Here is a 12,620-nt window from a genome sequence, read left to right as displayed (position 1 = left end):
ATATTTTTGAAAAAAAAAAAAAAAAAAAAATTAAATACTAAAATGAAATAAATATGTTTTTATTTTTCAAGGTAGTTTTTTTTTTTTGTTATTTTTAATTATTTGCATTTGTATTTTTTCCAGTTTGTTTTGTTTGTTTGTTTTTTTTTTTCATTAGTCTGCGTCTGTTACGACGCTCGGCTGACACCGATAATTGTCGGTCTCACCCGATCCATGCTTGACGGGAATTCACGAGAATTCGAGTCAAATTATGCAAGAGTACCAATAATTTATTACTTTTAGAGTTGTTGGCAGATTTAACTTGTTTGTACTTCCTAAGGCAGTGTCTGTTACATTTTCATAAAATATTCTTTATTTCATCATTAGATAATAATCATATATGTGTGTGTGTGTGGGTGGGTGCGTGTGTGTGTGTGTGTAAGGTTTGTGAGAGAGAGCCCAATCAAAGTGCTTGATTATAAATAAAAATCAATATAAGAGCGTAATATTTATTTATATATATGTTGCAGAAGATCAGAAAAACATTGGTACCATTGGTTTCAAATCCAACACAAAAAACACCAGGTTCTGATCTTATGTTGGGCGCTAAATCAGCCTTTGATGACAGACATTAACAGAGGCTGATGAGAATCCAGTATAAGTGATCAGAGACTGGTTCCTTTTGTGCTGGATTTGGAACTGACAGTACCAATGTTGTTCAGATCTTCTGTAACACACACACACACACACAAACATGTAGTAAGTTTTGCATGTTTGATCCTCACAAGGATGAAATATGGAAAATTCTGTGTAACTTAATTGCCATATAAATTTTCAAAACTCGCTACTTAACTCTACTCACGTATTGAGCACTATTAAAATAAATACTGGGCAGGAGCTGCTAGAAATATCCTATCATGCCTTGACAGAGTTCAAGATAAACTTCATAGCCTAGTAGGGGATGCTCTTTTCTCTTCCCTGCAACCTCTTGCTCACGGAAGAGACGTTGCGAGCCTGTCTCTGCTCTATCGTTATTTTCATGCTATGTGCTCGTTTGAGCTCCAATCTATAGTACCCTATCGCCAAACTTTCACAAAAAATACTCGTCTAACTGAAACCACTATCAATAATTTCACCCACTCTTTATCTGTGCCTAAACGTGGATTCTATGAACAACGCTTCTTTCTTAGAACTGTATACCTGTGGAACTCTCTCCCATTTGCCTGTCTTCCAGCTAACTACAGTATGATTGTCTTTATGTCCAATGTAAACAAATTCTTGATAAGCTGTCCCCTAAAGTAATCCAATACACCAAATTTCAACTACTAATGATTACTACGATATTGTCCCATTGACTACTGTACACTTATTAACTCTTATCCTTGAGTGGTCTCCAGACCTTGATAAGTGATGTCTCCTAAACAGAAAAAAAAAGATACATAAAATTTGATGTAGATACATGAAATAAAAAGTGCAAATATTGTGCTTTGTGGTTACTTTCTATAAAATCATGAGATACATACTCTTTACAAGTTTACGTACTTTGCCCAGATGTTTTTAATGTTGGTTTACTGTTGAATGACTTGAACTTAACTTCAGCACTAATTTTTCAACTCTAACAGCACTATTTTGATTAACTTCCGACAAAAAGCAAGTGATCATTAAATTCAATAAAAACAACCTTTTTTGCCGTGCATCTCTTAAACTGAAATCAACTTATCTAAACTCTGCAAACCACTTACTGTAAATTCTTTGGCTTGAAGAATCTTTCCCCATGAACAGCATGGATTTTGTTGTGCGGCATTGTTGAATTTCCTTAACTCATAAAACAATTGTCTGCCTTAAATGTTTCAAAATCATTTCCATTTTAGGAAAGATGGAGCTTGCAATTCTTATTCATCATCAGCATCATCCAGTTTGTTCTACAAAAATGCTTTCACTTAGGGATGTTGGCAATTTTTTGTGGTCTCTCCTGTAAGTATCTGATGTCTTTCGATAAAGAATTCTAACTAGAAAGATATCAGGGAAACGACTGCCAACAAAAATCGTTTGATTCATTTCAAATGAATAGTTCTCGCCAACAACAATAATTGCAGCGTTACACACCTTTACACATGTAGATTCAACATATTGAGCAGACTATGTTGTAGGGAACATAGAACAAGTAATAACTCGACTGACTCTTTTTGTTTTTTTTCATTTTTTTGTAATAACAACATTTATTTCCAGGTACTTTTCCCAAACGTGATTGTGCTCCTTCTCTCTGGCCTCTGTCCTCTCTTTTTAGTCTTTTTCTTTTTCCTTACCTTGACGTCATTTCACACACAGTTCGATATTTGCATATAGCCGCCATACACGCATCTGCGTTCTCTTACATAACAAGAACAACAAAATCAGCATCATCATCATTCAGTCATGCTGGTATCACAGATCTTTTTGACTCTCTTATGCTATTTCACACTATCATCCATCAAACCAGGTTTTCATAGCTGCATTGCATGTTTTTTGTTAGTCGCTTGATGTAAGTTCTATGCAATTTCCCCATGAATAACCTTGTTTTAGCATCCACAAAAGTACATCACATCTTTAGTCCTCCAACAGTGACTAATAAATCTGGTTCTCCCCTCCCTCCCTCCCTCCCTCCCGGTTCATTTCACGCAGGCTATGGAATTGGAATCCATAGTCCATATCTTTGTACTTCTGATGCAACGCTACTATTGAATTATATTTTGTATGTAATAAATTCCAGTTTTATAAAATTCCATCAAATTTTTCTTTCTCGGTTTTTATTTTTAGTGTGAAAAAGAAACCAGTTGGCGGAGTTTCCTTATTTGGAGATATCGATATATTTGCAAAGAAAAAGAATGTTCCAGAAAAGGTAAAAAAAAAAAAAAAAAATTTAAGTTATCCTTCTTTCTTTTGTTTTTATTTTATTTTTTATTATTTTTAATTTATTTTCAGAACCAAATTCTAGTTGTATCCTATGGAAAATTTTGTGCTTATTTTCATCATAAAATATAAGTTTTAAAAAGTGTTTATAATATATTTATTTTTAAAGTTTTTTTTTTCTCTCTCAGTTATGTTGCTTTTTTTCTTTTTTTTTTTTTTTCATTCTATGGATGCCCGAAACACAGACCCGACAATATTACTACACCAGCTTTGTTCAAACTGTAAAATACTTATCGAAGCACTCTGGTTAATGCAGTTTTAGAATATATCTGGTTATAGGGATCTATCTCTAAAATTCTTGATTTTCTATTCTGTGTGCATCCGGTATGAATGCTGACCCCACAATATTATTGTCCCGTCTTTAGATCGAACTGGGGTTTGTATTACTGTACACATAGATTCGAAAAAGTTGTCAAAAAACAAATATATAACAAATAAATGTCATCAAAGGTAAGATAAGTTATTTTTCTACCAAAGTGGACATATTTTTCGTGTTTTTATTTAATGTAACATGTTTATTCAGCTCGAAAAGCTGACAGTGTTTACCGATGTATTGGAAAATTCAAAATGGCAGCCGACTCTCTCTCGGAGAGGGTAAGTTTGGGAAAAGGTATTATAAATAATAAAGTAGACAAAATACTGTTAGAAATTCGCTCAATATATGTTACCGTGACATAAGTTGACATATATTCGGTTGTTTTTTAATAGTATTTTGTCTAGTTTATTATTTATAATATCTTTTCCCAAACTTACCGTGTTAAAGAGACAGTCGGGCGCCATTTTGAATTTTCCAATACATCGGTAAACACTGTCAGCTTTTCGAGCTGAATGAATGTTACATTGAATAAAAACACGAAAATTATATCCAGTTTGGTAGAAAAGTAACTTATCTTGCCTTTGATAACATTTGTTTGTTATATATTTGTTTTTGACAACTTTTTTGAATCTATGTGTACAGTAATACAAACCCTCGAACAGATATTACACTTTGATAATCTGAAGTGCAAGAAACTGTAGTTTGATTAGTTTGAGTTTCTCATTTGATATAAGAGTGCCATCAGATGAAATTTTAAAAAATATTTATTTTTACATTAATTTTTTTTTTTTTTTTTTTTTTTTTTTTTTTACTCACCTTCACTCCAGACAAGACATATTGCCACTTGGACATAAAGGGCTACTAATTTGGAACATGTCTAAGAAAGATTAGGATGTTGGCTTACGTTACATTTGAACTTCTGCATATCAGTACCGTTAGGGAAGCAGGTAGCAGGAAAGGGAATTCTAAAGTCTACCTATTCTAGTGAAGAAGCTATTAGAGTAGAAAGCTTTTTGGCATTTAGGGACCTCAACAATGAAGGAGTATGATTTTGCCTCTTAGCGTGTTTGTCGGGGATATGTACATTGAAGTGCAATGAGTTCATCAAAGCACATTCCATTCAAATACTTGTAAAACAAGCACAGGGATGCAACATTGCAGTGATGGGACAGGAGTTGGAGCCTAGTTGACAAAGTGGAACCTGTTAGATTTTTTAACCTTATCCAAGAGGGAGAGACTAGTGGTAGATGCATCAGTCCAGATTTGGCAACAATACTTCATGCATGGGCGAATGGTGGCTTTGTAAAGGTACAGGATACTATCAGGTAGGAGTAGTTTCCTAATGTCCGCAGTCCTCTTTGAAACACAGACCACCTAGTGGTATCAGTAGACATCCCAATCCCAAAGTGAGTAGCCATTGCTCAAAATCACAAGGTACTACAAAAAAGCTAACTGGGAAGCCATCAGAGAACATATCTCTCTATGATGATCAAGCGATCTCATCTTTAAAAAAATAAAGAGGGTGGAGACTGACAACGTATATGAAGTTGTCTTAGCATATTATTTAGATAATGTGTTTATAATTTTTCTTAGCATTTTTGATTATTCTATTTGTTTCTTATAAGTAAATATTGTTTGGTGATTAAATTCTTATGAACCATCTCTGGTCAATTTTGAGATATTTAGCTATTTAAAATATGTATTAAATACGTTTGAAGCCAAAACAACGCATTATTACAAAATAAACAGACATTTATTTTGTTTGAAATTTATATTGAAATTTATAAATACATTTCGAAGATACACTTCATCATCAGTATGTCTTTCTTTTTTTTTTTTTTTTTGTCATGTTGTTGTTGGAGCAGAAAATCAGCAAGTAGAAGTCCGTTTGTTGTTTTTACGGTAGTTAAATCTCGGAATGGTGCGTTTAGCCACGCGGAATTCACGTTAAGGTTTTTGTTCCTTAGAAGCGCTGGTTGAGTTTGAATAAAATAAAATGCGTATTAGATACGTTTGAAGCCAAAACAACGCATTATTACAAAATAAACAGACATTTATTTTGTTTGAAATTTATATTGAAATTCATAAATATATTTTGAAGAAAACCTTCATCTTCAGTATGTCTTTCTTTCTTAAATTGGAATCGATTGCCTAGATAAAAAAAAAATAATAAAAAGTGCAAGGAATTTCAAATGTAACAATCCAATCCTTTCATTGATGATATTTTTCAGAATTGAACGTATTAGAATGTGTTATGTATTTGCCTTTTTCATGTTATTGTTGGCACAAATATTACAAAACAAACAATTATTTAGTTCATTGGGATAAAAATAAGCAAAGAATGTCATAAAGTTAAAAAAGACTTGTACAATATTCAAATCTGTGTCTTTAAAGAAGGATCACTTAACAAAGGTGTATAGGAGTAACAATAGATAACGCCCAGAGAAAGCCAAAAATGTATAAATAGCTACTCTTCTTTGGCACAGGCTCGAATTTTGTAAGAATCTCGTTTTTTATTTTATAATACACTTAACTTATTTTCATTTTGTAGTACTCATGCTTATTTTCATTTGTTGATGCTTTTTGCTCATTTTAATTTGTTGATACTCTTTGCTCATTTTCATTTTGTGATACATTTTGCTTATTTTCATTTTGTGATACATTTTGCTTATTTTCATTTTGTGATACATTTTGCTTATTTTCATTTTGTGATACTCTTTGCTTATTTTCATTTTGAGATACTCTTTGCTTATTTTCATTTTGAGATACTCTTTGCTTATTTTCATTTTGAGATACTCTTTGCTTATTTTCATTTTGTGATACATTTTGCTTATTTTCATTTTGTGATACATTTTGCTTATTTTCATTTTGTGATACATTTTGCTTATTTTCATTTTGTGATACATTTTGCTTATTTTCATTTTGTGATACTCTTTGCTTATTTTTATTTTGTGATACTCTTTGCTTATTTTCATTTTGTGATACTCTTTGCTTATTTTCATTTTGTGATACTCTTTGCTTATTTTCATTTTGTGATACATTTTGCTTATTTTCATTTTGTGATACATTTTGCTTATTTTCATTTTGTGATACTCTTTGCTCATTTTCATTTTGCGATACTCTTTGCTCATTTTCATTTTGTGATACATTTTGCTTATTTTCATTTTGTGATACATTTTGCTTATTTTCATTTTGTGATACATTTTGCTTATTTTCATTTTGCAATACTCTTTGCTCATTTTCATTTTGTGATACATTTTGCTCATTTTCATTTTGTGATACTCTTTGCTTATTTTTATTTTGTGATACTCTTTGCTTATTTTCATTTTGAGATACTCTTTGCTTATTTTCATTTTGTGATACATTTTGCTCATTTTCATTTTGTGATACTCTTTGCTTATTTTCATTTTGTGATACTCTTTGCTCATTTTCATTTTGTGATACATTTTGCTTATTTTCATTTTGTGATACTCTTTGCTTATTTTCATTTTGAGATACTCTTTGCTTATTTTCATTTTGCGATACATTTTGCTCATTTTCATTTTGTGATACTCTTTGCTCATTTTCAGCCATAAAATCTTAATAATCGCTTGTTTACTAATATTATCTACACAAAATGTAACAACAATATAGTTTTTAAACACAAAACATCTTGTATAGTGTAGGAGACAAATTTCAGTAATAAAAAAAATTAGAATACATTAGATATTCTTCTTATGATCGTCTCCATGGTTTTATCTGGATTTTGCACATGGTGAGCAAGTTTGGCTGACCACTCGGTCTTCCCTCTTTATAGCTGGATAATGACTTCGAATAAATGGATGAATGTGAATGACATAAAATATTTAGAATATTTATTTAAATAATACAAAAGGATTAATGTGCTATGAAACAGATAAACTAAAGCTTCTTTCTGATATATGAAATAATGGCAATCTTTTTTCTTGATTTTTTTCATCATTTAATTCCTTCTAGATAATACTTTGCCTAGATCAGAATTATTTTCATACAAATGCTTTTTTTTTTTTTTTAATTTTTTTTTAAGGACAATTGTTTAATAAAAATTACTGTATTTAGTTTGAAGCAACAAAAAATGTTTTAAAAAGGCATGTTTAAAAAAAAAAAAAAAGAAATTGCAAGTAAAAACACTACCGGGCAATGCTGGATATGAATATATATCCCAGCAGTCACAAGCGATCCCCAATCAAATGTATATCCTGGTCAGAGGAGATGACGGCATTAGGTTTTTGCAGTTCTTGTAGGGAGGTGTTAATATCCTCCTACATACATACAGTGCCTAGTATTCCCAAATGGTTAACCATCTGTTACTGACCAGGCTCAATGTTGCTTAACTTTAGTGATCTAACAAGAACCGATGTGTGAATGTGATTATGCTGGGTATGTACATCTAGCTGTGTATATGTTAGAGTAGATTTATTCTGAATAAAATATGTCTCTATTCTCCAAAAAGATAGTATTACTAACTATAAAAGCAACAAATTTCCTTTCTAAAATTTTCCTTCATATTCAATTTTTTTTTCAAATGATTGGATTAAAATTAGTTACTAAAATCAAATTTTTCTCATTAGTCAAATGGAAAGAAAATCAATAGAATTGATTGATTTTTTTTCTGTTCAAAGTTGAAATTCTTTATATTTTCTTTACTTTGAATGAGAAGGAGATTAAGATTTCAAGTTCAATAATTGTGTAATGCTTCCGAGGTATCATTCGCACTTGAAATATGGAAATATCAATACTTATCAACAACTATATATAGAATTGTAATAGTCTTCAAATTTCTTGGATTGTTAATTACTAGCAAATTTATCTTGTCTCATCTTATATTTACATATGAGACAAAATAAATTTGCTAGTAATTAACAATCCAAGAAAGTAGTCAAATTTTCCCCTATTCCATTGATCAGAATAGCTTTATTAACAAAGGAGTACATAAAAGAATTTTTCTCTCCATTTGTGGAATCTATTGTTATTCCCTTCCATTCACAGGAAAGTGAGTTGTAAAGGATTCATTGAAAAGTTGGCTATTAAAATTGAGTTTGTGTGATATAAAAGTAAATAAATTTATTTAGAATACCCAAGAAACAATCTAAAAGGCAAGATCTGGCTGAAAAGGCATAGTGATTTTGGGATGGAGAGTAGAATGTTTCATCAACTAAGAATAGATTTAAAGTAGGGACCTCACATCAGTGTGTGTGTGTGGATAGACACAAAAAATCTGTAGAGAGGTAGGCCCCAAAACAGAACAAATTCTCACCAGATGACCCCAATTATGCTGTTAGTTACACAATATGGAAGACTATTTATTTAGCTCTTCTCCAGGAGACACGAGTCAAGTGTAGATTAGATAAAAGTGTTTCTGTGGATTCGAATCCGTCACACCCAGTTTTTCAATCCGTGTCATGTCATTAACCACTTAGCTAGTGTCAACTCCCCCACCCCCGTTATGTAGGAGTATCTTCTATTAGTTATGCACAAAAATACTAAGAAATATATGAATACCTCCTCCCCTACGGTTTTGATAAAATAATGACTGGTGTTTAACTAATATAAAAGTGAATGTTTTAAAAGGAGTTGCCATAAAACTGGAAAACCAAGATATTTTGATTTGAATATGAAACAGATATGGGGAAGTCTTCTGAAAAAAAAAAAAAAAAAACAACAAAAAAAACTCTTGATTGGCTCCTTCAAAAATTGGAATCTTCTGATTCCAACTCTCCACTTCAAAAATCAGATCAAAAAGCATCAGAGAATTTTAAAATCTTGTAGCATAACGTATGATTTATGATACTTAGTTTTTATTTATTTATTTTTAGATAACTGTGGAGTAGTAAAATATTTTAAGCATTTTCTTCATGATTTTATGAGAGAAGAACTACTGTAATTATTGGACTGGTAGACCAAGTATTAGTCTCTCCCTCTTGGACAGGGTACAAAAAAGAATTTCTAACCTAATAGGTCTCGCATTGTGTGCCAAGCTCCAGTCCTTGTTGCATCACTGCAGAGTTGCAACCCTGCACTTGTTTATAAGTGCTCGGATGAACTTACTGCACTTGGTCTCCCAAAACGAAAATATTCCCGACCCACTTGATTAGAAGCAAAATCTAACCCCTTCACTGTAGCGGTCCCTAGATGTTGGAAAATTTTCTACTTGGAAAGTTTCTTTCCTTAGATCACTTGCATTCAGAAATCCCTTCCTGTTCCCTGTTTTCCAAACAAAACCAACATGCAGAAATTTAAATGTAATATTAAATTGCTGCCTAACTTCCTACTTATATTGCCCCAATAAATTTGGCCCCTAACACAGTAACTCCTAATGCATGGTTAGAAATATGCTATGCTTTGGGTTAATGAAATTAAAAAAAAAAAAAATGTAAAGAATTTTACTTTTACAAATCTAGTAAAAAAAAGAAGTAGCAGGTTTTAAGAGAAGCAACCACCTGTTGGCCATAAAATCTTCAAACAACTAAGAAATCTGTTTGTTTTTTTAAATGTTAGCAGCGTTCTAGTCATTGGCTACACGTTGAATTGACAAATCCATTGGCAATTCATTTGTGTAAGTAAACAACAGGAGAGTAACGTCTTCACACTTGTGTTTAGCATTCCTGCAACATGCTATTTACCAAATGCTATTTACCAAATGCTATTTACCAGCAGTTTGACTTTAAAGTGAAAATATGCTCCACAACTAATAATGTCAAGAACTCTGAAGATATCCGATTCCAGTTTGACAAAAACGGAACGATTTCATTAGCAAAATAAAACAAGGAAAGTGCTATAGACAAAATCAAAAACATCTCTGTATTAATAAAACTAAAAAAATATTCGTTCCAGGACGAGTAAACTTAATTTCCTCAAACAATAGTTTTACACCACTTCTATGTCCCTTTATGAAAATGTAAATTACGATATAATGTTGCTAAACCTTAACTGCATGCTAACCATAAAATAACAAAATGGCTTTTGCGCTTCATACTGATGTTATCAATTTTATTAAATAATCAATATGAAAACTAGAAAGAAAGAAAGAAATAGATAACAGTCAAAAAGAAGACAAGACATTTCAATAGGAAAGTAGATATGAGGAAATTGACAAATTAAAAAAAAGGGAAGTTATAATTACGATATACCTCTCTTGCTAGCAGTAATTGGAATGATGAAGATAACGCTATTTGTCCCTTGATCCCATTTCCTGCCTGCACAGTAAATAAAGGTAGAGAAAGCTGATAAAAATAGTTAATTATCAAGTTATCAAAACTTTTTTTTAGCTATTTACATTAAATATATGATAAAAAGGTTTATAAAATAAAATTTAAAAAAATCAATTTTATTTTTAATTAATAAATAGCAATATCTATTTAAAAAAAATTTTCATGCTCGTCTGGTCTTTCTAACCGTTAAATCATCATCATCATCATTATTATCGTGATCATCGTTATTATTATAACTTTTTAAAAAAAAGTCTATTTAGTAACTGTTATAGTCTAGAATCCTGCGCTATAAACAAAATGAAAAACATCTCTATATTAATGAAATTATGAAATAACTTCACAACGTAATTTTGATAATTTCACATTGAATTATTTTCTCAAATTTACGATTAATCAAATATTTATTGAAATCATAAATGCAATAGCATAAAATGTTTTTTTTTTTTTTTTTTTTTTAATTATAAAAATAGTAATAAAAACAATTAATAATGAAATTAAATCAACCAGAATGAGCGGTTTCGATTCTTCATAAACAAGTCAGCCATTTTAATCTGGTGTCAATAGTTTAATAAAAATTAATTTGATTACTTTGTGACTCTTCAAAATTTGAAAACATTTAAACGGTTAAATAGAAAATCAATTCTGACTTTATCATTCTAAGCCAATCTCCATTCATGTATAATAACACTTATCAGACAACTTCACGTGTGTGTGTGTGTGTAATTCTCACCATTATATAACGTGTGTGTGTATGTATATATATATATACTAACCTGGGTGCCCGGCGTTGCCCGGGTGTTTGGAGGTGTGTGTTGAGCAAAAAAAAAAAAAAAAAGTGGTAGTAGGAAGGCAGGCTCGTGCTCGTACCGCGAAGAAGAAAAAGAACGGGAAAAAAACGTGACGTCTTTGCTGTTACGACCACCGGCAATCCGGAAGTGACGTAGGTTTAAATTAAGGTTAGACAATCGAAAAGAGGGGATGACTTTCGAAAATATTGGCGAAAAAAAACGACCCTCCCTGTAGAAAAGTACCCAGTTGAGGGTGAAGAAATTAGTTTTTAGCCAATTTTTCAGTATTCGTCATCTGAAGGGTCGAGCTTCAAAACGATACTGATCTTGTGAAAATTCGTTGCCTCTGTCGAAAGTTTTAAAGACATGCAAACATACATGCATACATTTATATATTGGTAACTCAAATTTTCGACCCAAACCAATTAAAAAGCTTGCCCTATCTCTGAATACCCTTTATGTAAAATTTCAAATGTTTAGACCAGAAATTGTCTGAGTAATTTGGTAGAGACCACAGAGGTCAATTTTTTTTTTTTTAACTTTGACCCTTATTATGACCCCTTAACATTTATTGTTTTGGGCTCAAATCAAGTTATTAAGTTAGATCCATGTCCAAGGAACCTATATCTAAAATTTCGATTGTTTATACCCAAAATTGGCGGAGGAGTTTGGTAGAATTCTCAAAGGTCAAATCGTTGAACTTTGACCCCTTAACAGCCAAATTTCTGGCCGAAAATGGATTACAAAAATTTTCCCAAATCTCAGTACCCTGTATATCAAATTTCGAGTCTGTAGACTGAAAATTGACAGTTATTGCGTAGGGAAATGTACACAGACAGACACTTTCACAGATATATATCCCCAAAACCTCCGACTGTGATGGAGGGGAGACTAAAACTTGCTGCTATCGTTTCAAATGATCTGAAATTATTCCAAATATTTTTCATATGTTATATCTCCCCTCTTTTGCAAATAGGGTACAATTATGAATATCTTCAGTATCAAATAATCTTTATGCACTGTGAAATTTACTTTATGTATAAAAATCAATGTGTCCATGTGCTAATACTAGTTTATCCCCAGTCCTTGAGCCGTGTTGGTACAATACTAGTTATGTCGATTTATTTAGATTCTACTATTTTATAGGTAGTATGAAGAAAAATATTATGCAATTTTCTGGAAAAATAAATACTTAGGATTTGCGTGAGAGGGTAAGTAACTACAATAAATGTGTTTATTGTTTTTATTGCCAATAAATATTAGAAATTATGTTTTTAGCGAAAAATAATTTACTTTGAACGAATGACAAATACTCTTCATTTATTTCTTTGTGGATAAAAAAGATTTTGTTTTAAAATT

General features: G+C 31.4%; 1 protein-coding gene across 2 annotated transcripts in view; it reads left to right on the top strand.

Annotated features, from left to right (window-relative positions):
* The window catches only part of LOC145295963 (uncharacterized), a 372,355-nt gene that overhangs the window by 310,494 nt on the left and 49,241 nt on the right, over nt 1–12,620 (top strand). For both annotated transcript variants that reach the window (XM_080141871.1, XM_080141870.1), the window contains exon 20: nt 2,776–2,857. In XM_080141871.1, coding sequence (XP_079997997.1) covers nt 2,776–2,857 — 82 coding nt within the window. The remainder of the gene's footprint in view (nt 1–2,775; nt 2,858–12,620) is intronic.

The sequence above is a fragment of the Euprymna scolopes genome, chromosome 16, assembly GCF_053919585.1.
Source record: "Euprymna scolopes isolate OS-2025 chromosome 16, ASM5391958v1, whole genome shotgun sequence".
In the NCBI taxonomy this organism is placed as follows: Eukaryota; Metazoa; Mollusca; class Cephalopoda; order Sepiida; family Sepiolidae; genus Euprymna; species Euprymna scolopes.
The sequence above is the reverse complement of the archived record's forward strand: the minus strand, read 5'-3'. Positions and strand labels throughout refer to the sequence as shown.